The sequence below is a fragment of the Ipomoea nil genome, unplaced genomic scaffold (genome assembly GCF_001879475.1).
Source record: "Ipomoea nil cultivar Tokyo-kokei standard unplaced genomic scaffold, Asagao_1.1 scaffold0688, whole genome shotgun sequence".
Taxonomy (NCBI): domain Eukaryota; kingdom Viridiplantae; phylum Streptophyta; class Magnoliopsida; order Solanales; family Convolvulaceae; genus Ipomoea; species Ipomoea nil.
The window spans coordinates 8,047,736-8,070,211 of record NW_017617116.1 but is presented as its reverse complement, the minus strand read 5'-3'; the positions used below and the strand labels follow the sequence as shown (position 1 = coordinate 8,070,211).

The 22,476-nt window shown below is 35.8% G+C and overlaps 5 protein-coding genes across 12 annotated transcripts; 2 read left to right on the top strand and 3 right to left on the bottom strand.

The window, feature by feature from the left end:
- Nucleotides 1-221: 221 nt before the first annotated feature.
- On the bottom strand, nucleotides 222-1,598 carry LOC109175523 (probable calcium-binding protein CML16). Its single transcript, XM_019324790.1, has 2 exons — nucleotides 951-1,598; nucleotides 222-808 (listed from the first exon to the last, which is right to left on the bottom strand). The coding sequence occupies exons 1-2, from the start codon at nucleotides 1,206-1,208 to the stop codon at nucleotides 581-583; spliced, it is 486 nt and encodes a 161-aa protein (XP_019180335.1). The 5' UTR covers nucleotides 1,209-1,598; the 3' UTR covers nucleotides 222-580.
- Nucleotides 1,599-2,449: 851 nt separating this feature from the next.
- Nucleotides 2,450-7,870, bottom strand: LOC109176285 (choline/ethanolaminephosphotransferase 1). 3 transcript variants are annotated; one of them, XM_019325750.1, is made up of 20 exons: nucleotides 7,717-7,866; nucleotides 7,228-7,390; nucleotides 6,792-6,801; nucleotides 6,664-6,714; nucleotides 5,840-5,917; nucleotides 5,669-5,744; nucleotides 5,541-5,563; nucleotides 5,360-5,460; nucleotides 5,175-5,269; nucleotides 4,997-5,065; nucleotides 4,707-4,776; nucleotides 4,290-4,353; nucleotides 4,168-4,208; nucleotides 3,991-4,075; nucleotides 3,620-3,682; nucleotides 3,427-3,485; nucleotides 3,279-3,331; nucleotides 2,924-2,996; nucleotides 2,784-2,819; nucleotides 2,450-2,681 (listed from the first exon to the last, which is right to left on the bottom strand). In XM_019325750.1, the coding sequence occupies exons 2-19, from the start codon at nucleotides 7,362-7,364 to the stop codon at nucleotides 2,798-2,800; spliced, it is 1,170 nt and encodes a 389-aa protein (XP_019181295.1). In that variant the 5' UTR covers nucleotides 7,365-7,390; nucleotides 7,717-7,866; the 3' UTR covers nucleotides 2,450-2,681; nucleotides 2,784-2,797. The 3 variants fall into 3 exon arrangements, 2 of the variants coding, with proteins under 2 accessions (XP_019181295.1, XP_019181296.1); XM_019325751.1 differs by lacking the exon at nucleotides 6,664-6,714 and having other exon boundaries at nucleotides 7,717-7,868; XR_002053361.1 differs by lacking the exons at nucleotides 2,450-2,681; nucleotides 2,784-2,819; nucleotides 2,924-2,996; nucleotides 3,279-3,331 and having other exon boundaries at nucleotides 3,620-3,750; nucleotides 7,717-7,870.
- A 1,397-nt stretch (nucleotides 7,871-9,267) lies between these two features.
- LOC109176249 (uncharacterized protein C57A7.06-like) lies at nucleotides 9,268-13,294 on the top strand. Of its 2 annotated transcripts, none has more exons than XM_019325709.1 (11): nucleotides 9,268-9,669; nucleotides 9,794-9,935; nucleotides 10,046-10,524; nucleotides 10,639-10,857; nucleotides 10,947-11,273; nucleotides 11,397-11,747; nucleotides 11,858-11,938; nucleotides 12,032-12,112; nucleotides 12,215-12,586; nucleotides 12,750-12,881; nucleotides 12,994-13,294. In XM_019325709.1, exons 1-11 carry the CDS (start codon nucleotides 9,352-9,354, stop codon nucleotides 13,147-13,149), a joined length of 2,658 nt encoding a protein of 885 aa, XP_019181254.1. In that variant the 5' UTR covers nucleotides 9,268-9,351; the 3' UTR covers nucleotides 13,150-13,294. The 2 variants fall into 2 exon arrangements, with proteins under 2 accessions (XP_019181254.1, XP_019181253.1); XM_019325708.1 differs by having other exon boundaries at nucleotides 12,029-12,112.
- A 630-nt stretch (nucleotides 13,295-13,924) lies between these two features.
- LOC109176194 (transcription factor TFIIIB component B'') lies at nucleotides 13,925-18,742 on the top strand. Of its 4 annotated transcripts, XM_019325641.1 has the most exons (15): nucleotides 13,925-14,056; nucleotides 14,296-14,381; nucleotides 14,508-14,563; nucleotides 14,678-14,845; nucleotides 15,057-15,130; nucleotides 15,207-15,273; nucleotides 16,050-16,249; nucleotides 16,345-16,405; nucleotides 16,487-16,963; nucleotides 17,050-17,150; nucleotides 17,333-17,379; nucleotides 17,518-17,719; nucleotides 17,859-18,003; nucleotides 18,082-18,194; nucleotides 18,406-18,742. In XM_019325641.1, the coding sequence occupies exons 3-15, from the start codon at nucleotides 14,518-14,520 to the stop codon at nucleotides 18,550-18,552; spliced, it is 1,848 nt and encodes a 615-aa protein (XP_019181186.1). In that variant the 5' UTR covers nucleotides 13,925-14,056; nucleotides 14,296-14,381; nucleotides 14,508-14,517; the 3' UTR covers nucleotides 18,553-18,742. The 4 variants fall into 4 exon arrangements, with proteins under 4 accessions (XP_019181186.1, XP_019181187.1, XP_019181184.1 ...); XM_019325642.1 differs by having other exon boundaries at nucleotides 14,296-14,563; nucleotides 18,082-18,188; XM_019325639.1 differs by having other exon boundaries at nucleotides 14,296-14,563.
- On the bottom strand, nucleotides 18,474-21,771 carry LOC109176195 (mitochondrial amidoxime reducing component 2-like). Of its 2 annotated transcripts, XM_019325644.1 has the most exons (9): nucleotides 21,572-21,771; nucleotides 20,400-20,549; nucleotides 20,065-20,241; nucleotides 19,885-19,973; nucleotides 19,751-19,815; nucleotides 19,490-19,592; nucleotides 19,297-19,407; nucleotides 19,030-19,193; nucleotides 18,474-18,553 (listed from the first exon to the last, which is right to left on the bottom strand). In XM_019325644.1, the coding sequence occupies exons 1-8, from the start codon at nucleotides 21,678-21,680 to the stop codon at nucleotides 19,074-19,076; spliced, it is 924 nt and encodes a 307-aa protein (XP_019181189.1). In that variant the 5' UTR covers nucleotides 21,681-21,771; the 3' UTR covers nucleotides 18,474-18,553; nucleotides 19,030-19,073. The 2 variants fall into 2 exon arrangements, with proteins under 2 accessions (XP_019181189.1, XP_019181188.1); XM_019325643.1 differs by lacking the exon at nucleotides 18,474-18,553 and having other exon boundaries at nucleotides 18,876-19,193.
- Nucleotides 21,772-22,476: the final 705 nt, after the last annotated feature.

Here is a 22,476-nt window from a genome sequence, read left to right as displayed (position 1 = left end):
TTTTCACTCGTACAATACAGGAAGGGTAATATATGGATCATTTTAAAAATTAATGGACAACATTTACATCACTAATAATTCAGAAATTACTGGTATATTATAGAGTGTCATAAATTACAATTTTTCTTTGTTCCTGTGAAATATACCTGAATAAATTAATAGAGAACAATTACAACTACTTATTTTTTTTAATGTTTTTCTCCTTGAATCACATACAATTAAAGTCTTAAGTAATTCACCCCACCATAAATTTTGTACATTGTTTTAAGTAATTACAAAAACATTAAATTTCTATATGAAATGGAATATTGGGAAAAAAAAAAAAACAATATCGTACGTGCATGAGATGAGACATAAGACGTACAAATCCTATCTTATCATGCATGCAACGACTGTCTTGCCGTTAAGTTAGACTTGGTGAAGATTATCATCCATGATCGGCCGTTAACTACTTAACTATACATTCTTTCCAAAAGGTTGAATCCCAACCCTAAAGGCCGTTAACTATACATTAGATGTATGTAACGACAATAATGCATGGCGGCACGTTAATTGGACGACGAAGATGACGGCGGCGCGGCTAAGCGGTGAGGGCGAGAAGCTCCGCCGCGGATTTTCCCAGAATGCTGGCGAACTCGCTGAAACTTAAGACGCCGTCGCCGTTAACGTCCGCCTCGCGCATCAACTCCGTCAATTGATGGTACGTCAAGGGGTGCCCCATTTTCGCCATCTGCCCCGCCATCTCCGCCGCCGTTATGTACCCGTTTCCGTCCTTATCGAACGACCGGAAAACTTCCATCAGCTGTTCCTGTACGTATATATATATATATAATATATAATATATAATATATAATCCACCCGATTCAACATCGGATAAATTTAAACCGATTCAAAAACGACAACGTTAATCGATCAATTTTATTAAAAAAAAAAAAAAAAAAAAAAAAAACCTGATTGAGTAGCACATCTCTGTTAACGTCGGGCAAGATAGCGCTAACGAGCTCGTCGAATTCGATGGAGCCATTGCCGTTAGAATCCATGTGCGCCGTCAAGGCGTGGATTTGATCGCAGCTGGTTTTGAGGCCGAGGGAGCGGAGGAGGGCGGCGAGTTCTAGCTGCGTTAGGCTGCCGTCTCGATCCATGTCGAAATGCATGAAGATATGCCTCAGTTGGTCGATCTGCAGATCGGGTTGTGCTTGCGCCATCATCAAAGATGGTTAATTGAGAAAGAAAAAGAAGAAGAAGACAAGATTTCAAAAAAAAAAGAAAGATAAAAGATGATAAGATAAAAGAGAGAATTTGTTTTTTCTCTCTTTTGTTTCTTCTTTTTCTTTTTCTCTATGGGTCAAAGTTGGGGTGGGGAGAGGGTTGTAGTCTTGTAGAATATGTGGGGTTATGGTTTGGAGACTAGGGGAGAAATGAGGCTTATAATTTATTTATATAATGACAATTCTGTATAAATAAATTATTTCAAAGGCTAAATTATCAAAGAGACAAGGAATAGTATATTTATTTCATTTGGTAAATATGTGATTTATTAGTTAGCGGAGGAAAGTCATTCCCAATAATCGTTGGGTTCAATTATACACGTGTTATGAATGTTGAGTCTATAAAAACAAAATATTAGAATAAATATTATTATTGTTATATTATTGAAGAATAGTTATGCTGTGCATCCGTATCCACCATGCATGGTGCATACGGATGCCAAAACGACGTCGTTTTATTAAAAAACGCGCGTCTCCCCTTTTAAAAAAATTCAGGTTCGATTTTCAGCAACAACATTATATTGTTCATTCATTCTGGAATTTTAGTTCATTGATTATGGAATTATAGTTCATCGATTATGGAATTGTAGTTTATCGATTCTGAAATTTTAGTTTATAGATTATGGAATTTTAGTTCATTCATTCTGGAATTTTTAGTTCATAGATTAGATTATGGAATTATAGTTCATCAATTATGGAATTATAGTTCATCGATTATGGAATTTTAGTTCATATGTTGTTGCTGGGAATAGAACCTGATTTTTTTTTAAGGGGAGACGCGTGTTTTATTAAAACGACGTCGTTTTTGCATCCGTATGCACCATACATGGTGCATATGGATGCACGGCATAATTTGCCATTATTGAGAGTATGGTATTTTAATTTTTATAACAAAAAAAAAAAAAACAAAACAAAACAAAAAATAACTCAGAATCACTAACTACTTCTCAAGCACCATGTACTCAAATGACATACAAATGACATGTAGTGACCTCCCCATGTGAGAGAGGTCATGAGATCAAACCTCAGTGAAGGCGTTGTTAGCTCTTGTGCTTCATTAAGTTGAGAAAGTATATTTGAACCGATACTACAATATAATAGAGTCAGTAGCATTTAAAAAAAAAAAAAAAAAAAAAAAAAAAAAACTACTTGTTGGCATGGCATGATAAATTTTCTGTCTCTTGATAAAAATAAACCAAAAGATCTTCACCAATCAAAACTAAAATAATATTTATAATACAGCATTTCAATGGACATCTTCAAATGGCATTGTTTTGAATGGCACAATAGTTAGAAAATTCTAAACAAGAATTACATTATCAATATAACTAAGCCTCATTACCTACTGAATAATGTCAACAATGCCACGCCAAATCAATGGTAGCCGAAAGGCTTCAAATCGCGAATTGTATCCTACGAACAAATGAGAAGAAAAGAGAGACGAAATCATATACTGGTCGGTAAAACACCATAACAAACTCGTGATGTGCAAGTTTATCAGTGCATGTATGGTACCACAATAGACACGGCTATGCTTCTTTCCTCGTTATCCTGGTGAAAGGCAGTAATAAACCGATTACTTAACATTAGACCTTGCCTCGATGGAATTCTAAAATCAATGAAATCTGTTAAAGTTTTAACACCGAATCTTTTACCTGAAGCAGTAGATTCCCAGTGCTGTTGTTATTTCATGAATGACGGATGTTGCAAAATGCATATACAACGACACTACATACGCAAAGAAAGTGGTCGTAATGTCTCAGAAACCGTGGTAGAGTGGAAAACGAAAGAAAAAAAAATGTAAAGAAACTTTCTTTGTGAAAGGAGCTTTTCCAAAGTCATGATGTCTCAGCATATATAGGGGACAATAAGCATTATAACCATCTATATTTGCACTTTCTTGTTTTTCAAATGCACGGAAGGGGCCAATAAAAGCATTAGAAAGAAAACACAGCTGAAATGAAAGCAATATACTCAAAATCTGCATCCAATGAAGCAAATAAGAAGTACCTGAGTACACACAATATCCAAGGAGGACCCAGAATTCATCAACTAATGGAATGCTGCCATAAGTACAAGTAAAGAAACACGTCTAAATGAGGAAAAATGGAGAAGAAATTTTATATTCAAGAATCTGAATGTGGGTTCTACTACATACCCGCCATTAATTCTGGCAGTGAGTGTATTCGCAATGGCAAAAGGCAGATACAGCAGTGACTACAAAATGTAATGTAAGAAATTTTGGTTAGTGGAACAGAGTTTGAGATGGTTTCACATTTATCGATAACCAGGATTCGGGGGGGGGGGGGGGGGGGGGGGGGGGGGGGGGGGGGGGGAAGGGAGGGGGGTACCATGCACATGCTTGTTTTCAAGCCCTTTGGTTCATCACACAAGTGAGATAGAATCAACCTTCCCTGCAGAATAAGCGTTTCTTCAGCTTCAGCATCAAGTTCATGTTAAAATTAAAATTGAGAATAGCATTTTGTAAAACAAGAAAGACCATAAAGTTGCACAAGACAAAATGTACATGAACCGAGATCAAGATGCATGCCAATAAAATTTTGATACTGAAAAATATGTGATCAAACTTTACTTTCAAGATGGATATCGTCTTTGTAATAGAGTCTAATTTCACTTAAGAACACAATCATTCAATTGTGGTAAAGCTTTCGGTAAATTCACAAATCACTTCATATTCAAGCAGCCAAGAGAAGGAAATTACCACAAGGAAACCAAATGCCAGCCCAGTCCCCACAATAACCAAATGAGGATAATTTCCCATTAAATCATTAGGAGAAATATAATCCCTGCATAATACGTAATAACAAATTTCTTAAGAATATCATTCAGAAACTTAGTATTTAAAGGAAAGAGCAATAAGAAACAAGAAAGAGAGTACCAGACAAGGACTCCTCCCAACAGCACCGTAAATGGGTATAGCTGCCATGAAATTGGGTCAAAACCTATAAGTCACTGGAAAATTAATTCAAAGTACTTTAATAATCTACGAATCACCCATACCATGGCCAGTGCAAGCAGCATACTTCCTCTTCTTGCCTGAACAACCTTGTACACATTGTGCACGCTGAAAGAAGGATTGATTTTAAAATAAAACTCACATCACCAATATATCACACTACGCAAAGTAACATATCAGATTAAGATGTCAGCAGTTTCTGATTGATAGTTGTTCAAATAAAATACCCAACAATATATCAACTGTTACAGTAAAATTGTTAGGAAGGAAAAATAAACCATGGGGAAAGAATAGTGATTGTGGATTGAAATCAATTTATCATGGGTTTAATAGTAATTTATAAGAGAAATGTTGTTCTGAGAACCCATCAAAACCTCTCTGAAAATGATGAGGTTTCCACAGAAAACATGTAAGTTTGATAAAAAATAATAAAAAAAAATTTTAAAAAAAGGTACACTAACTTGAATGAGACGGTTGGTATGACTCCAAAGGCTATCATTAGAAACAACACTGCTTTAGATGTTGCGATTTCTGGAGTCAATGAAACACAAAGAATAAGTGAGAACATCGGGAATACAAATAACTGTAGAAGGGAATACAACACTACGAAGATCAAAAGCATATGAAATAGTGCATATATACATTAAAAATGCATCTTATCCTCCCCCAACTTAAGCAACCAAAGAATATCCATATAAGAGTAACTCAAGATATATTATTGGTGCAACCCATTCGAGTTGTGTAATCTCACCATTTATAATTGGAACCCAACTTAAGAATGGCATAGACTTCCCAAACTGTTGAGCCCACCACTCAGCACCTGAAAGAAGAAAAAATTGAAACCAATTACATAGCATAACTAGCTGGAAATTTGACAAACAATTGAAATAGGTATCAATTGGAGTGCTTGAGGGGAAAAACAACCATACCAACTAAAGCTGTGAAGAAGTGACTGAAATATATCAACATGAGACCCTCTGTAGGTCCATTTATTACAGGAAGGATAAGAGTGTTGGTAAAGTAGCTGCAAAAAGGAGGGATATTATAAGTTTCTTAAATAAGGATGCATAATCAGGAATAAATGTAAAAAGCAATCATAGTATGGAGAACTCACTTTTCCCAAGTTGCACAGTAGAAAGGAACAGCTGATATAACCCAAAACCAGAAAGCATCTCCTCCACACATAGAAGTGCTCCCAAAGGCTATGGATTCAAACTGATACATCAAGTACAAAAAATTTGTAAGACAGTACAACTTCCATGGCAATGAAACAAAAAGTAGAAAGCATAACATACCGTACAAGCAAGTGCATCACATCCTGCATTATTTAGAGAATTGACATTTATCAAAGGAAGCAGTCAGCTACTGTTTGTTATGAAGATGGAAAACAGAAAATAACAATGAACAGTTTGAAAACAATCACCATGATCAAAAAGCTCCCCTAACGGACTGGATGAATTTGTTCGTCTGGCTTGTTTTCCATCAACAGCGTCAAATGTCTGTAATGAATTAAATAAGGGTAAGTACAAATTATAAAGAGAAAAATTATGAGAAACAACATCTTGATCATAATAGCATGAAGACGCATGCAAACCTGATAGAGGAAGAGAAGCAACCCATGTGCAAAATTTACCCATCTTGGAGGAGGAGAGTCTAATTGGGGAGAATATATCTAGGAAAAAGAAATCAGAAACATACAGAAAATGATACTCAGATATATATATGCTTTCAAACAAAACATACACTTGTTTGAAACATTACCTAGGTGCATTCAGCAGTTAGCACTTGTGTTAAATATTTTGATGATTAGAAAAACCAAGGAACAGTTTGTTTCTTCCTAGAGTTGAGGTCTCTTTCTAAATCCAAAACTAATAAATTATGGGCCAGAAGCAAGCAAAGGAAAGTACCTATACTACTTGCCATTTGCAAGTTTAAAAACCCGTGCACCTCTACTACTCACTAGATTATGAAACCAGAGATCTTACATCCTCTTCGATGAATCAAGTAGCTCTAATAACCATAATATGATCAAGCAATTCAATGTATAAAATTATAAATAGTTTGAGACCAGTCTTGCTCATATAACAGAAGAATTCACAGTATGGGCACATCTTTGTCAGCCATATTTTTCTTTCATTTCCCTAATTTTTGACACATTAGCCTGCTGTTTTCCCATACTTTTCTCCCTAAAATGAAATCAACAATGCATGGGATGGTATGTACAGAATTTCAAGTGTACAATGTGCTAAAGTGTTAGAGGAAAGATAGACAAATAATTCTACAAAAATAAGCTTTTAGCAGCTATAATCTTATCTAGAAGATATAAAACTATTACTAACAACTAGTACTGTAGTACAGACCATAAAGATTTAAACTTTTGTTTAGGGGGGAGGGGATGAGAGAGTCCAGCTTACATACATATCCGAGTAATGCAGAAGTGACCAAAAACATGAACCCAGTGAGTGTAATCTGAAAAAAGTAATAAGTCAATGCAAATATTAAAGTAATACTTGAACAATCAAGGATGAAATATAGGGAGTGTTTACCATATTGGGTCTAGTCAGGTACAAGTACATGCACAAACACAAAAGAAAAAGAGAGAACAGTTAGTTAATGTTGGAAAATAGCAATGAATAAAATACTGTACAATGTTTTCCCACATCAGTGTTTCCTCGGAAATGTTTACACTCCCCCCAGGTATGGCTATTGTTTCAAATTGGAAGAGGATTTGCTTCGAGAAAAAGCGAAAGGCCATCTTTTACCAGAAGAGAGTTCCCAAATCCCAATACTAATTCCATTTTACTAATTCTCAACTATAGAGACTGATACTTCATATGGCCATATTAGCTCACAAGCAAAGGGGAAAACCCCAATTCTAGAATTTTTACTACATGAAAGATTACCTTTTGAGCATATATGTATCAATAAACCATAAATATAATAAAATAAAAGAGAAAGCAAACTAGAAATGCATATACTCACGGCATCCAAAGAGGGAAGAAGTTAACACATCGTCTCCAGAAGGGCTGCAGGATATACTTTGCTACATAAGAGTGATCTTCTCCACTGTACTTGTACCTATGCAGCGCCGCCACTCCATGAGCTCCTATGTACCCCATTTCCTCTCCCTTCTACAAACTCACAGCTATATACACATACATATAATTGAAATCAATTCAAAGTTCCAAACAAGCAAAAATGAAACAGATTTGCCAGAAATGAAGTTTTTAAACAATCAATAAAATATCCAGCATCAAGTCTAAGCAGAAAATATCACCTACATATATAAGTAGCTGAACAATTTTTGAAGATACTGAAAATTTTCTTAGTTCCCAAAATAACCAAGCTTGCCATAAATGAAATTTCAATAAATTAATCAGCTTTAAATCTAAGCAGGAAAAGAAATCGCATATTCAAACATGTGCAGAATACCAATTTGCTGGGAATATCTATTAGAGAGTGTTAATCTACCTGTATTGAACTGCAAGCAGAGATTTAGAGAGAGCAATTAATGCCGAGATCGAGATCTATGAGAGGAAGAGCGCGCACGAGTTATACAAGATAGTGAGATACTCAAGCTTTTTGTAATTGTGCGTACAAGATAAAAGTAGGAATTTCTCTCCCGCCCTCTCACCAATAAAAAAGTTAAAAATATATAAATAGAAATAAATCAATATTCTAACCAACTTTTAATCCATCTTTATATATAATTTGATTTGATTTGAAACTATTACAAATTACATAATTTCATTACATTTTTTTGTTATAAATGTATATATATATATTATATAAGACTAATCTAGTCCACTTTTAACTCCATCTCTTTTAAAGATATTGATACATATATAAGAGTTTAGGTTTATGATTAAATTTATTCTGTATAATTTAATATTCACAAGTTAATTAATTCGTTGTATATTATTGAAAAAATGCTACTTAAATCATGTTTTTGAATGACAATAACGATGGAGTAACTACTATTTGATTTGTGCACTAAATAAATTTGTATCTTTATATAATATAATAATATATTGACGTTGTAAATATGGAGTATATAGTATAAAATTAATAGGCACGAAAACCAAGCCAGTCAAACTCCAATAAACGAGGATTCCCACGTTGACCATATATTAATATGTCGGATTGGGCCAATGAACCATTCGTGTTAAGCAAATAAAACATAGTGTTGCTACTTGCTAGCCCAAATGCCCAATCATCGAAAAAGCAAATGAACAAATGAAAATCCATAAATTCTATGTTAAGTTATGGGTTGGGCTCATCAATTTGAGTCTATTGCATATTGATAACTTAAATTTATTTATAATTTTATTTGTCAATTAAAGGTATAATACGAGTTTCACTTAAAATATACATCTAAAGTGTCTTTAAAATTTCAAAAAATAATTTTGAAAATTATTTTTTGAGTTTTCAATGTTCGAATGTTTCTGAAAAATCAAGCCAATAGAAATTATTTATATTGACGGAAGAAAATATGACTGTTTTGAAGGAAAACGATTCTTTTAAATATTGGTGGAAGTCATTTTTCACATACCAAAAACGACAACAATCACTCACAACCTTGGTTTATGTGTGAAAACCAATATTACTTATTTCCATTAATAAACTAGAGCAACTCTGGTTTCCGCCAGAAACCACTAAATATTTGCTGGTTTATTTGTATTTTTATGAATTCTGAAGCAAAATCGCATTCTAAAAAATTGTTGAAATTAGCCAAGCACTTATTACAGATGGCACTCTGGTTGGACTCCTATATAGGAGATTGTGAGTTCGAACCTGCGTTATTGGCTCTTTGTGCAACAGATATTATAATAGAGTCACTATCATTTAAAAAATTGTTGAAATTATTTTTGTTAAAAAAGAGAGAAAGAAATGCATCCTAAAACTAGATGGGAGTTTTAGTGACTGAAATAAGACTTTAGATTGGTCGGACCAATTAAACTCAAATGATTTCTTTTAACATTTTTTGCTTCCTTTATTATTAGCCCAACAATTGATATATCCACGTCCGGCCCAAAATAATCTTCTTCCGTAAACCTAACAAAAGAACTGAGAACAGGCGCGAAAAGCTCTCCGGAAGAGGAAAGCATGGCGGATTTGAAGAGCAGAGGCAAGGAGGGAGCCAATGGAGGCAGAGGCAAGAGGAGGAAGTTCAGTCGTGGGAAGGATTCTAACAAAGACGAGAGGGGAAAGAGAAGGCGCGGGCCTGGCTTGCCCAATGTTCTCCGAAAGCAGATTGCTCTTCAAGACGCGCCGGACTCTGATGCTTCCGACTCTGATGTCGCCGCCGGTGATGTGTACGAGTACGAACAAGGTGTTGCCCAGGAGGAATCTAAGAAGAACAAACGATATGATCCTGTGAAGAATTACCTAAGTGAGCTACATGAGCTTCCTGAAGACTTCAAGGTATCTTACTGATTTGATTGTTTCAAATTTAGTTATTGTTACTGATACCAGCCATTTTGGCCTGGAATTTTGCTGCTATGAGCTGCCTGAATTATTTAGTCATTGAGTTTTCTGTTCTATGTAGGATGAGAATGTGACATCTGAGGATGAAGACTATGAAGATGATGAAAATAATCAAGACAGAGATGATTTTGAGGAGGATGCTGATGAAAGACATTCACGGATGTTGCAGGAAATAACTGGCCTGCCCGGTGATGCTTTTGTAGGTAATATTTTTAGCTTCAAAATTTGCATTAACTATTTTGATCCAAAATTAAGCCTTGTTTCATATAAGAGACTTAAATCAGTTGACATTGAAAATATGAAATTTTGTTAGGTAAGAAGAAGAGAAGTGATGCTATAGTATCTGAGGCATATCCAGAGTCCGAATATAATCCCAGTCGGGATATTCTGGAGGGTGATGGCCGCATTAGTATTCAAGATCTTCTGGACCCACTCCAGGGGAAGTCAGGCTTCAGCAAACTTAGGAAGAACATACAAAGAATGGAGAACAAGTCCATGTCCATTAATGCACCTCTCCCTAGACCAGATCAAGAGAGATTGGAACGAAAAGCTGCTTATGAACAATCCAAAAAGGATATTACAAAGTGGGAACCATTGGTCAAGAGAAACAGAGAAGCATCAACTATCTATTTTGATGAAGATATAGACTTGGGATTTTCTACTGTAGGTGCATTAGCTGCTGAATTTGAACCAAGAACAGAATTTGAAAAGAAAATTGCTTCTTTGGTTGGTGATAGTGAAATAGTGGATGCTCATAGAAAAGATGGTGCAAGACTTCTTGAACTAAATGAGGTATGGGTGTTGGTTATAGATCCTTTTATGGTTTTCAATTCTCTACTTCTATTTTATAACCCTGTGTAAGAAAAGTAAGCAAATATAGAAACCCTGTGTTATTTTATTTGACAGATAAGCATTGAAGATGTAAAGGACCGCCAAAATCAACTAGCTAAAATGCGCAGCCTTCTTTTTCGCCATGAAATGAAAGCAAAACGACTTAAAAATATAAAGTCCAAAACATATCACCGATTGTTGAAGAAAGACAGATTGAAAGCAACAACTTTTGCTGAAACAGATCCTGAAGCTGCTAAAGAATTGGCAATGAAACAAGAATTCAAAAGGGCTGAGGTGACTTTTGTTACTTGTCATGGAGGACATCATTTTGGTCTTGATTTTTGGGGCTCAAAATGCTTTTTTCGAATTTTAACTTTATGCAGGAACGGATGACTTTGAAACACAAGAATAAATCCAAATGGGCACAACGCATCTTAAAACGTGGTTTGGATGTCCAAGATGAAGGAACTCGTGCTGCTTTGGCTGAGCAACTGAATCAACATGCTCTTTTAACTAGGAAGATGAACTCTATGAAAGAGGGTGCTAGTAGTGACGAGAGCAGTGATGAAGATGACATTGATGAGATTTCAGCTGATTCGGATGGGGATGTTGCGACTAAATTGTTGAATAAAGCCAAGGACAAGACACTTAAAGTACTTGAAGAGGATGAAGAATTGCCTACTACAGGAGTGTTGTCTTTACCTTTTATGGTAGGTTTTTTTGTACATTTTTTCTATCTTCTTTAACTTTTTGTGGTTGGCCCCTTGCCATCGTGCAAATATCACTTTGGACTATAGGTTTAACTTATCATTATATTGATTTCATTGGGGTAGGCCCGCAGCTTAAAAAAGAGGAAGGAGGAAGCTGATGAAGAAGCAAAGGTTGCTCTTCAGCAGTATGAAGTATCACTGAATGAGTTGAAGGACAAAAATGTTGCTGAAACTCAAGAAAAGAATGTGTTGAGTGGTAGGAGGGTCTTTGGGGCTTCCAAGAAACAGGTTCAACCGTCTAGTGCTAAGACGAAGTCAGACAATTATTATGGTGACAGTGATAGTGAAGGCGTGGATGCTGAAGAAGCACAAGATGAGGGGTTTGGCAAAAATAAGACTTCTCAAGTGGAAGTTTCTTTTGATCCTAATGTACTTCGCGAAGAGTCTGAGATTGATCATTATTCCATTTTTAAGGTGATTGGATTTCTGATACGTGCAGGATAGTGATATAATCTTTTTTATGTTGGTCATTTGTATTATTTATTTGAGGGGTGATGTTAATTTTAACTTTTATGAGCTCTCAGAGTTTTGAGGACATTGCTAAAGACCCTGGGCCCAAGACAACATATGAAGTTGCTATTATGGCACCTAAGGAAAAGAAAAAGGTCAACCTTGTTGCCTTAATTTGCTTAGATTTTTGTTATTTTTTAAACAAACATTAGCACTCACAGCGACCACTTTTTCCGGATTCTTAGCAGATGAAACACTTATCAGATAATAATGAGAAGAGAATCACCGAGAGTGCCTCTGTTGCTGAAGTGCATGACAGTGATGCAGAGGTAAATATCCTTTTTGTGTTTGACATGTGCCTTGTGTGATTTAGATTGTAAAATATTATTGTGGGATTGTTTCTTCATTTCTTTGAACTGTCTTACATGTAGGAAATGGATGATGTCAGTGATTCAGATAGTGGAGGACAAATGATTGATGGGATGTTGTCTTCTGGGGTTAAGTCAAGTTATGAACTCCCATCTCAGGAAGAACTTATCCGGCGTGCTTTTGCAGGCGACGATGTTGAAGAAGTCTTTGAGAAAGAAAAACAGGATATCTTGAACGATGAAAATCCAGAACCTGAAAAGCCAGCTTTACTTCCTGGCTGGGGTCAATGGACGAATATACAGAAAAAGAAAGGTCCACCCTCTTGGATGCTTGAGCAACATGAGAATGCGAGAATTAAAAGGGAAGAAGCCCTCAAGAAGAGGAAGGATGCCCGTCTTAATCATGTTATAATCTACGAGAAGTGGGATAAAAAGGTCTTTCTCAATAATGCATTTCATTCTCTTATTTTCAAACTTCCCCAACTATTCAGTATTTTATTCCATAGAAGATTTCGATCCGTGGAAATTGGTGGTAGATATATTTAGACTGGCTTCTACAAGTATTCTCTATTCAATGAATGTCTTTATGTTCTGTCAGGCTGAAAAACTACATACCAAGACATTGCCTTACCCCTACACATCCACAGAAGTATTTGAACAGAGCATTCGGATGCCCATCGGACCAGAGTTCAACCCTGTAACAGCAATCGGAGCTCTTAATCGTCCAGAGGTATAATTCTCAAACACGCCACTTTTCTCCTTTCATACAAGCTTCGTTTTCCTTTCATTCTTGTCAAGGGTGTTATATACATAACTACTTTCCTCGTCTTTATTTCCCACAGGTGGTGAAGAAAGCTGGTGTGATCATAAAACCTATTAAATTTGAGGATTTGAATCCTCATGAAAGAGGTGAGGAGCATAAGCATGGTGAACAGAAACGGAAGAGAGGCAAGAGTGGTGGTGGGAGAGCCTCAAGGAAGAGTGCCAAGACCAACTAAAACTTTTAGGCTGAATTCCAAAATTGTTTTCTGTATAATTTCTTATTCTTTTCTTTTTTACAAAATTTTGTAATGATTATGAGGGAATAATCAGCCTGTATGATTTTAATCCAATTTTGTTCCTCATACACCAAAATGTTACTTTCTAATGTTTACTCTTTTAGCATTACTCTTGTAAGAATTTGTAATGTAAGTTGAATGTTATGACTATTTACATTTCTAATCATACCGAGTTTTTGGTTCAAGTTATACAACATAATCAAGAAAATGTGATATTTCAAAGTTTACATTCCTAATATTGGTTCATGTTATCTTACTTTTTCAAGGGAATATAATATTCTTTAAGAAATGCAATATACCATTTACATAGAATTTTGAAAGGATTATGATTTCCTTACAATTCTTGAGTTATCTATGATTACCATAGATATTTACAAATTTTGTCATTTTAATTCTAATTATTATAAAATATATATTTTATATGAACTTATTATATGTATCATATTTAATTATTATTTTTATATAATTATATATGTGCTACTGACTCTCTTAAAATGTAGCATCTGTTCATAACTACTTCCATTGAAGCACAAAGAGTCAATACACATACTATTATCTTATTTATTTATTTTAATTAAGTGTATTGATGGGCCCTCTTATAACTTAAGATCAAGCCTGTGAAGATTAAATTGCTAAGCCCATTTCAAAGAGAGGCCCGTGATATATATATTTAAAAGAAAAAAAAAAACATTCCATTTTCTCTGTTCTTCAAAGTCGAAGCCGGAGGCGAACTCAACGACGCAGCTTCCTGACTGTCTCGCCCATACCGCCGAGTCATAGCAAAGGATTGGATTCTCAAGAGTAGCCGTTCGCACCGCCCATTAGTCCTCAACGGCTAAAAATTGAGGTATTAAATTTGAGCATACCAAAATTAGGGATTTAGGGTTCTATATAAACTGTGGTAATTTCTGCAAAAAAACGCCATGCTAATAGACACGTTGCTTCTTTGGGGATCGCCTTTTTTGTATTTTGTTTGGGCAATGAATGATTTACACGTTGTATTTTTTGGGGGTGGGGCTGTTTTTCTGTCGCATTATCCTTAATTCCTTGAACTCGTCGGTTTTGCTTTGTTTGTGAGTCCAAAAGATTGAGCAGGCGGCTACAGTGGTGCCAGCAGAAGGAAGAATTCAGCGATGAAATAGCAACGTCGCGGGTCGCAATCGGAAATTTTAGTAAGGATTTAAGGCTAGAATGCACCATCGCAATTGATGAATCCACACTTCAGTTTGGAATATTTACAAAGCGGAGAAAATTTCAGTCAAAAACCCTTTAACACCGCGTTAATTGTTTTGGTTCAGGAAAGCTTAGATGGATTCTTTAGATGACTTATTTTCCGATGGTGCAGCTAAGACTTGTTAGTATTCAAAGATTTTTATTTTTTTATTTTTTATTTTTTTATTTTTTTTTTTCACATTCAGTTTTACAATTCAGGTTGAGTAGTAATGTGTTTTGATGTGTTTGATTGCAGCAAGGGCAGTTGGTAAATTTCAACCTAAGGCAAAGGGCCGTCCCGTAAAAAAAGGACCCGTCGCCGCGGCCACTTCTTCTGCTCCTCCATCACAATCTAACCAGTTGGGTGGTGCTGATAAACGTGAAGGGACTGAGGTTCTCAAGGCTGGACAGTTATCCACAAAAGGTTAGTTTTTTCTTAATGTGTGTTTTTGTTTTTGGACATAAAGTTTCATACTTTGTATTTATTTTCAATAAAGTTCTCATCTTTTCAGCATTGAAAAAACATGCTAAATTTTCAGTTCAAATATATTACTCAGCCTGAAATGAACACAATGTGGTGCTTTTTAAATCCCTTTGTTTTGTCATTTTTTTTACTGATTGATATGTCTTTACAGATGGCTCAAGTGAACTTATTGTTCCTGAAAACAATAGAGACTTGCAATGTTGCTTAGAGAAATCAGTAGGAGAGGTGAACTTTTTCTCCCTTGATCATGTTACTGGCTTGGTGCATTGGCTTTTATTATTATTATTTTTTAAACTTTCAGAGTGCTGATTTATTTCCTGAGTTGGAATCACTTGATGATTTTCTTCCGCATGATACGAATGCTACGGGTGAGGAATCATTTGCCTTAATTACTTATGGGATTTTTTCTTTCAATTACCTTTAGAGTTAGCTCTTATTGGTGGAAAATTAAATTATATTTCTTTACTTCTGAAAAGTTATTGGATGAATCATATGACTATAAATATTACGGAGTAGCTTTTTGTGACATAAATTGTTCCATGAAATAACTCCATCTAATTTTCGAGGAAGGAAGAAACCTTTCATCCGAATTAAAATTACTATAGCCTGTATTTCCACATGACTTTTGCAGACAAATGGATACATTCTTATTATTTTCTCTCCCAAACAGTTACTTGGGTGGCTTACCAGAAGATCATAAGACATACTTCTCCCATTCTCTAAACAGGGAGAGTAGAAAATATAGAAGAAAGTGTCAGGCAAAGGTTCCAATGGTGATTTGACAAGTTTTCTTTATTTTTTTTGTTTTGTTTTTAAAATTAATTTCTGTTTAACACTTTAATGGTTTTGTTCATTTTCTGTTCAAATGGAGAAAGAAGAATGTTTTCTCCATTTTCTGCTGAAGTCGGTGAAGGTTGTTTGTTAAAAGCTAACAGGAGCTATTTTTGGGACATCTTATATCACACAAGCTAAATTTTAGGGTTATATGTATCTGCAAACTTTAAGGAATAAAGTGACACAAGTGTCAAACTTTAGATACTAAAACTCTAAGTGTCTCTCAGTCTTATTGTATCATATTAGCAGCTAATGTTGGAAGTAGGTTGTCTTCTGCTGACATAGTTTTGCTCTTCAAATAATTCTGCAGAGACTACCATTCCATCATCTGAGGAGCAACTTGCTATTACAACTACTTCACCTGTTGATGATCCAACTCCTGTATCAAATATCCCCGGTGCTCAGAATTCTGAAGTATCTGCTGCTCAAGGTCCATTGACTTGTGGAGAACCTGTTGTTGCTACTCATGAGGGGGTCTCGCAGATTGATAGTATAGACCTGGAAATAGAGGTGATTATCCATATCCCTGGGAAGTAAGAATTTCTAGCCGTTTCCTTAATTTTTTCACTCTTTAACAATTATAACTTGAATATTTTTGGTTGCAGGGAATTGAGACATATCCTTGCTTGGAAACTCCAGATGGGCCTGAGCTAGCTACTATATCTGGTAGAATGACTTCTTAGGCTTTTCATTTTATCAGTAAGTCAAAATTTACTGCAGGTTTCTAATCAAATGTTTTTTGTTTAGGGCGGCATACTGGAAAATTCCAACCCAAGCCCAAAGCACATGTGTTCAAAGAGAGCTGTGATACTGGCATTCCTAATTCCTGTGCACAAGAGTCACTGTCTACTGACTTTGTGGATAAAGAAAGACTTCCTGCACTTTCCGATGATGTTCTTGATTTGTCATCTTTAGGATTTGATCATGCTCCCCCCACAGAATCTACACCTGAAGTTCCGGTTAATGAGGAAATGCCAAATGTTGATGTGAATTTTCCAGCTGAACAGCCTGGCAGCTCTGGTATAAATGCGGATGAAAATATTGATGCAGAGTTTCAGGTGGAAAATGAAACCCAAAAGAAAAAAGGACGAAAAAAGGCAAAGAAAAAGGCTGGTGGTGAAGAAAAGCCTGCTAGAAAGCGTAAAAAAGCAGATAAAACTGAGCAGGCAACTAAAGAGAAACCTAAAAAGTTTTCTCACACAACTCGGCAGAAGAGAAGGATGGGTAAGGTTATAGTTGAATTTTGTGAGTGTGGAGGGTAGGTTAAATTTGATGAGTACTTTGTTTAGAAAAATTCTTTAGTTTTGCAGTGGACAAGGCTTTATTGGATACTCCCGAGGATGAGATCGACTTCCAAAGAGTGCGAATCAAGGATCTAATTTTGCTTGCAGAGCACAAGGAGCGGTTGGCGGTACAATATTTTTATTTCTGCTTCTTGGCATTTTTGCTTTGCTTTTTCTAAATCAACTGATGGTTATTCGAGAAACTCTCTCCCTGGTTGAAAAAGCAAGATTTTTGTCAATTCATTTTTGGACATTGAGATGGATAAAGATTCTAGTTCCCCACCTAAAAATTGTTGTTTCTTCCATGCAGAAAAAGGAGGCAGCATTACAGAACCCACAACCACAAGTAAACCCAAGGTATTTTATGTGGTGTTAAGTGTTATTGTAATGTGTCATTCCCCTTCTGAACCAAGATCCAGTTCTGTTGTGCTTTTAGATTCTTTGCTTTTAAATTGGTTTAGATAACATGATTCTGATAGTAAAATTTGATTTCAGCAATGTTGATAACTCTTCTGAATTGAACAATGAAGAGGAGAGGTTTACTTTTGATGAAGATGAAAATGAAAATGGAGAAGCGTTTGAGGAACAAACAACTAATGAGGTGGAAGATAGTACCGTCTACTTTAATTATCAAACTTACATGGAAAAAACACCCCGAGTCCGATGGTCAAAAGAGGACACAGAAGTGTTCTATGAGGTACATCACTCTACTTTGCATCTGTTCAAATAGTTGGAGATAATAGAGCCATTTATGTTATATGATTGTTATAATGTATCTGAAAGAGAACTTTCCAATTATTTGACCAATGCGAGTTTGGCATTTGTTTCATCTGTAGGCCATTCGGCAATTTGGCTCAGACTTTTCCATGATACAACAACTCTTTCCGGGCCGGACACGCGCTCAGATAAGACTGAAGTATAAGAAAGAAGAGCGGCGACATCCATCAAGAGTTCATGATGCTCTAACTAATCGTTCCAAAGGTAAATGTTAATCAGATTGTTATAGAATTAACTTTTACAAGTTTTACATGACAATTGACAATAAACATTATCTTTTAGATCATTCCCGCTTTGAGCAAGTGATTGCACACTTGAGGCAAATTGCAGCAGAGGAAGTCCAAAATGATGACGGCATAGATGAGTCAATTGACTTGACTGGCGAAGAGGTTGAGGTGACTTCAAAGAGAACCTTATCTTTTGGTCATTTTACATGTTTTTATATTTTCATATCACCTGCAGCATGTAGGAAATTTCTTTGGATCACCTAAGTTAGTTTTTAACATGCAATTCGTCACACTCAGTAGTAACTAAACATTTGGTATATTTCTAAGGATTGTCTCTTTGAGCGATGCCTAGATTCACCCCTTTGCTGCATTTTGTCAGGGGCAGAAGGAAGAACCAAACTCGGAGCATAACGAGGAAGCAGAGGTCCAGGATGTGGAGCAAGATGTTACACAAGTTAACAGTTCTGTGGTTGAGGAGGATGAGGAAGACGAGGACATATGGAGCCAATACAAGAGTGAGTTTTGATCCAAATTGCAAATAAAATCAGCTGCTATAGTATAGTTTTGCCCATTTCAAATGCTTGCAAGTTGAACATCCTTTTTTTTTTTTTGGAACTATGGTAACTTTAGTTTTGTTTCATTATCTTCTCCTGTAGTCCAAGAACAACCATTTCTTTTATCCTTCTCATAAGTTGTATATACAAGAAATTTTGTTTCAAAGCTAGAATATGTCTTGATATTACTGTTGTGATAAAGTTAAATCTTATTAATCGAATATGACAATAACATAGAAGAAATCGAGTCTTATTGGCAGACAATCGTAGGTATCATAGAAACAGAGAAACAAGATACACAACAGTAGAGAAATGATCTCTGAAACATGAAAACATTAAGACTTGAAAGTTTTCATGCATCATAAACCATAGTTATTGATATTATAATTATAATTGGTATTATGGTATGTTATACTCTAGATAGATAGACTATGATTTATTTCCATAATTTAGATTAAGAAGAGATTAACTAGATCATTCTAGAAGCAAGAGTTCAAGCAGCTGCTTCAGTGCAGGAGGGCACTGCTTTGATGACATGAACAGGATCACCAACTTTGATTATCTTAACCTGGCCAAGGGAGTCAGCACAAACCATATTCTGCCCAAAAAACACCTGAAAATTGAAAATTAAGTGATTACAATTAGATTAGCAGCAAATAGGTTGTAGGGAAGATATCATTAAACCAATGTTTCCAAGGTACCAGATAGATGCTTACACTTCCCTGTTGTTTCTTATTTGGAAGCAACACTTGATCCGAACGGAACTGCTTGAGAGTTTGAGTTGGTTCAGACCCCATTTCTGCAGTTTCTTGATTGATTGTGGGTATCTAATACGATAAGCCGGTTAAGAAAAGTAACAGTGTAATGTTATGGCACAGGAAATTTGTCGAGGGAGAATATAGTTTTTACCTTGCAGCGACTGCATAATTTAACACCATAAAACGTCGACTTGTTTATCAGGATCTCCTTCCACAAATCCTCTGCATATTGCTGGCATCCATCAACGAGTATACTGAGGACAAGAAAATATCACAACTTTAAGAAATGGCAGATTTGCAGGGTTAAAAATGTTCCAAGCATGGAACCAAATAACCACTAAGATGAAGTTAGGCAATGAAATAGCAGTTTGTGTCACAAAAGAAATAAAAGAAGAGGTCAAGAAGCATATACTTGGGTCTAAAACGATTCACTGGAATGGGCTCCTTGAGAAGGGTATTTAACGTGTTTAATGATCCCTGCAACACGAAACATTGTGATCTATTCGGTGGATTGGTTCCTTGCAATCGAATAGTAACCCGACTAACCTGGGATAGGATGAGAAATGGATATCCATCGGAAAATTTAACCTTGTATCCACGGGCATATTCAGGGTCTACGACCCTCGTTTCTGAGGCTGCCCGGTGAGAAAGAATAAACTAGATCAAAATTTATAGACGGCAAATAACAAAAGATACTATACATAGGATGTGCATACTCAGCTCTACCTTCATTAAAGCGCACTAGTCGATTGGGTTTTCCAAGATAATTGGAGAACCACGTTGCTGCTTCATCTCCCTCATCAAATGCGGAGCCAGACCATTCCCACACCGAGATACCCTCTGTTGTGAGAGAAGGCTTAGTTAACGGAACTTTCAGAGCTTGCATACCAGGCGCCCTTATAACTGTACAAGTGAGAACCCATTGTTATTTCGAGGTTTTTATAAAGGAGTGTTTGCATCTCCTCTTAAACCTAAAATCGCTAACAATTATCCTCCCTCTTCTTGGATGGTGCAAGCTTTCACTTCTAATGAGAGGAGGAGAAAAGAAATGACTGAATTACCTAAATACGAGTTCTTATTTGGTTCCCAGCCCTCAGACATAGCCTCGTTAGGCAATTCTGTTTCAACTAGAGCTAGCTTTGGATCAACTCTTTGGGTACGGGCTCGGCCTTTGGAATTCACAACCATCCATTGTCGATCCCAGCGAAATCCTGCTCAAGATTTCAAATATTATGTTTTGTTTTTGTTGCAACAACATAGTGTATTGACAGTTCATTGTTAAGGATGTTAGAATAAAAACAAGAGAAAAGCATGAAGCTAGCCAGTTCATCGAATTAACATTCGAAACATGTTGTGCCAAACAGGCATATACAATTCACCCAAGCCAAAATTGAACCTTTTATTAAGCTTACATGATTATAATCGAACCTTTTATTACTCACAACAATGTAGCACCCTACAATGGTGCTGCATTTTATCCAAGAAATCGGGGCTAGGAGGTTAGGCTGCTTTAACGAGTATTTTGAGTTACCCCGAAAAATTATGATTATAAAGTAAACATGCAATCTTGGTGTTGCCATTCTTTTGCTGTTTTCCCTCATAGATTCATCAAAACCCTTCTGCATTTCCCACTTTTTCTTGCAGAAATTCAGAAAGTTTGGCCCCTCCCCCTCTCCATATTTTCTGGTTTAATTTACATCTTCATACCAATTCTAAAGAAACTATTCTGAAATACCTTTCCCTTTTCAGCCACAGAATTAAGACTCCATTTGGTACACAAGAAGAATCATATATCCTTCCATTTCAATTCATACAAACTTTTTTGCTTAACTAAGTGAAAGAAATAGTGATTCCAATGCAAGAAGAATCAAAATGGATTTTCTTTGAAGCAAATAAACATGGATTAAACAACATTAATTCAATTCCACCTGGCCAAAGGCTCAGCCCAGCATTGTGATTCTAATTTTTCAAACAGAACCTAAATGTGTAATGGAAAATTCCAACAAATCTTTCCAAGCAAAAAATTGCAACCAAAAAATAAAATAAAATCAGAAACATGCCAAATATAACACCAAGACATGTGAAACTTCAGTTGAAGCTTTTTTTTTTTTTTTTTTCCTCCCTCTCTCTCTCTCTCTCTATATATATATATATTCATATACAGCAAGAGCACAAGATGAAGTGAAATTGGAAAAAGATTGAAACTTTAATGAGGGGGTGATGAGTTATGTACCAGTGGGGGAGATGGGTGCCTGAGAAACGGAGATTCCACGGCAAGATTTGATTGGATATATGAAGATTGATGTTACCTCAGCAGCAGCTCCTTCATTCAACTCTGCCATCTCTCTCTCTTTCTCTAATTAAAATACGAGAAAAACACCAGAGTTGCTTGCTCAACTGGGGAGTTTATAAGTCTTGGTTGTCGGGTGGGGCTCATTCCTAAATAACACAGATTATGATGAATCCAATTTGTAAAATCTCAAATTTCGCACGTTTTATTAGGTGTACAAATTTCTATGTAGAATAATATGGAGTAATTGTGTTTATAAGTCTTGGTTGTTGGGTGGGGCCCATTATGGAATAATACAGATTATGATGAATCCACTCTATAAAATCTCAGTTTTCTCACGCTTTATTACATGTACAAATTTTTATGTAGAATAATACGGAATAATTGTGTTTGGTTGTCAAGTGGGGCCCATTCTTGAATAATACGGATTATGATGAATCCACTCTGTAAAATCTCATATTTCAAATAATACGGAGTAATTGTGTTTATAAGTCTTGGTTGTCGGGCGGGGCCTATTGAGATTTCGAATAATACGGAGTAATTGTGTTTATAAGTTTTGGTTGTTCATGTGTGGTCTATTCCTGAATAATACAGATTATGATGAATCCACTCTGTAAAATCTCAGATTTCGAATAATACTGAGTAATTGTGTTTATAAGTCTTGGATGAATCCACTCTGTAAAATCTCAGATTTCGAATAATACGGAAGTAATTGTGTTTATAAGTCTTGGTTGTCGAGTGGGCCTTTGTAAAATCTCAGATTTCGAATAATACAGAGTAATTGTGTTTATAAGTCTTGGATGCATCCACTCTGTAAAATCTTAGATTTCGAATAATACGGAAATAAT

Bases quoted from the DNA above. Each gene is read 5' to 3' on its own strand.
- LOC109175523 (XM_019324790.1), bottom strand. From the start codon at position 1,208: ATGATGGCGCAAGCACAACCCGATCTGCAGATCGACCAACTGAGGCAT. The intron at 809-950 runs GTTTTTTTTTTT...ATATACGTACAG, and splicing joins GAGATGTGCTACTCAATCAG to GAACAGCTGATGGAAGTTTT.
- LOC109176249 (XM_019325708.1), top strand. From the start codon at position 9,352: ATGGCGGATTTGAAGAGCAGAGGCAAGGAGGGAGCCAATGGAGGCAGA. The intron at 10,525-10,638 runs GTATGGGTGTTG...TTTATTTGACAG, and splicing joins GACTTCTTGAACTAAATGAG to ATAAGCATTGAAGATGTAAA. The intron at 11,939-12,028 runs GTCAACCTTGTT...CCGGATTCTTAG, and splicing joins CACCTAAGGAAAAGAAAAAG to CAGATGAAACACTTATCAGA.
- LOC109176194 (XM_019325641.1), top strand. From the start codon at position 14,518: ATGGATTCTTTAGATGACTTATTTTCCGATGGTGCAGCTAAGACTT. The intron at 14,564-14,677 runs GTTAGTATTCAA...GTTTGATTGCAG, and splicing joins CGATGGTGCAGCTAAGACTT to CAAGGGCAGTTGGTAAATTT. The intron at 17,380-17,517 runs GTATTTTATGTG...ATTTGATTTCAG, and splicing joins CAACCACAAGTAAACCCAAG to CAATGTTGATAACTCTTCTG.
- LOC109176195 (XM_019325644.1), bottom strand. From the start codon at position 21,680: ATGGCAGAGTTGAATGAAGGAGCTGCTGCTGAGGTAACATCAATCTTC. The intron at 19,816-19,884 runs GTTAGTCGGGTT...TTCGTGTTGCAG, and splicing joins CATTTCTCATCCTATCCCAG to GGATCATTAAACACGTTAAA. The intron at 19,593-19,750 runs GTATATGCTTCT...TCTTGTCCTCAG, and splicing joins GTGAATCGTTTTAGACCCAA to TATACTCGTTGATGGATGCC.
- LOC109176285 (XM_019325750.1), bottom strand. From the start codon at position 7,364: ATGGGGTACATAGGAGCTCATGGAGTGGCGGCGCTGCATAGGTACAAG. The intron at 5,461-5,540 runs GTATGTTATGCT...TTGATGTATCAG, and splicing joins GTGATGCACTTGCTTGTACG to TTTGAATCCATAGCCTTTGG. The intron at 2,820-2,923 runs GTAAAAGATTCG...GCCTTTCACCAG, and splicing joins CTGGGAATCTACTGCTTCAG to GATAACGAGGAAAGAAGCAT.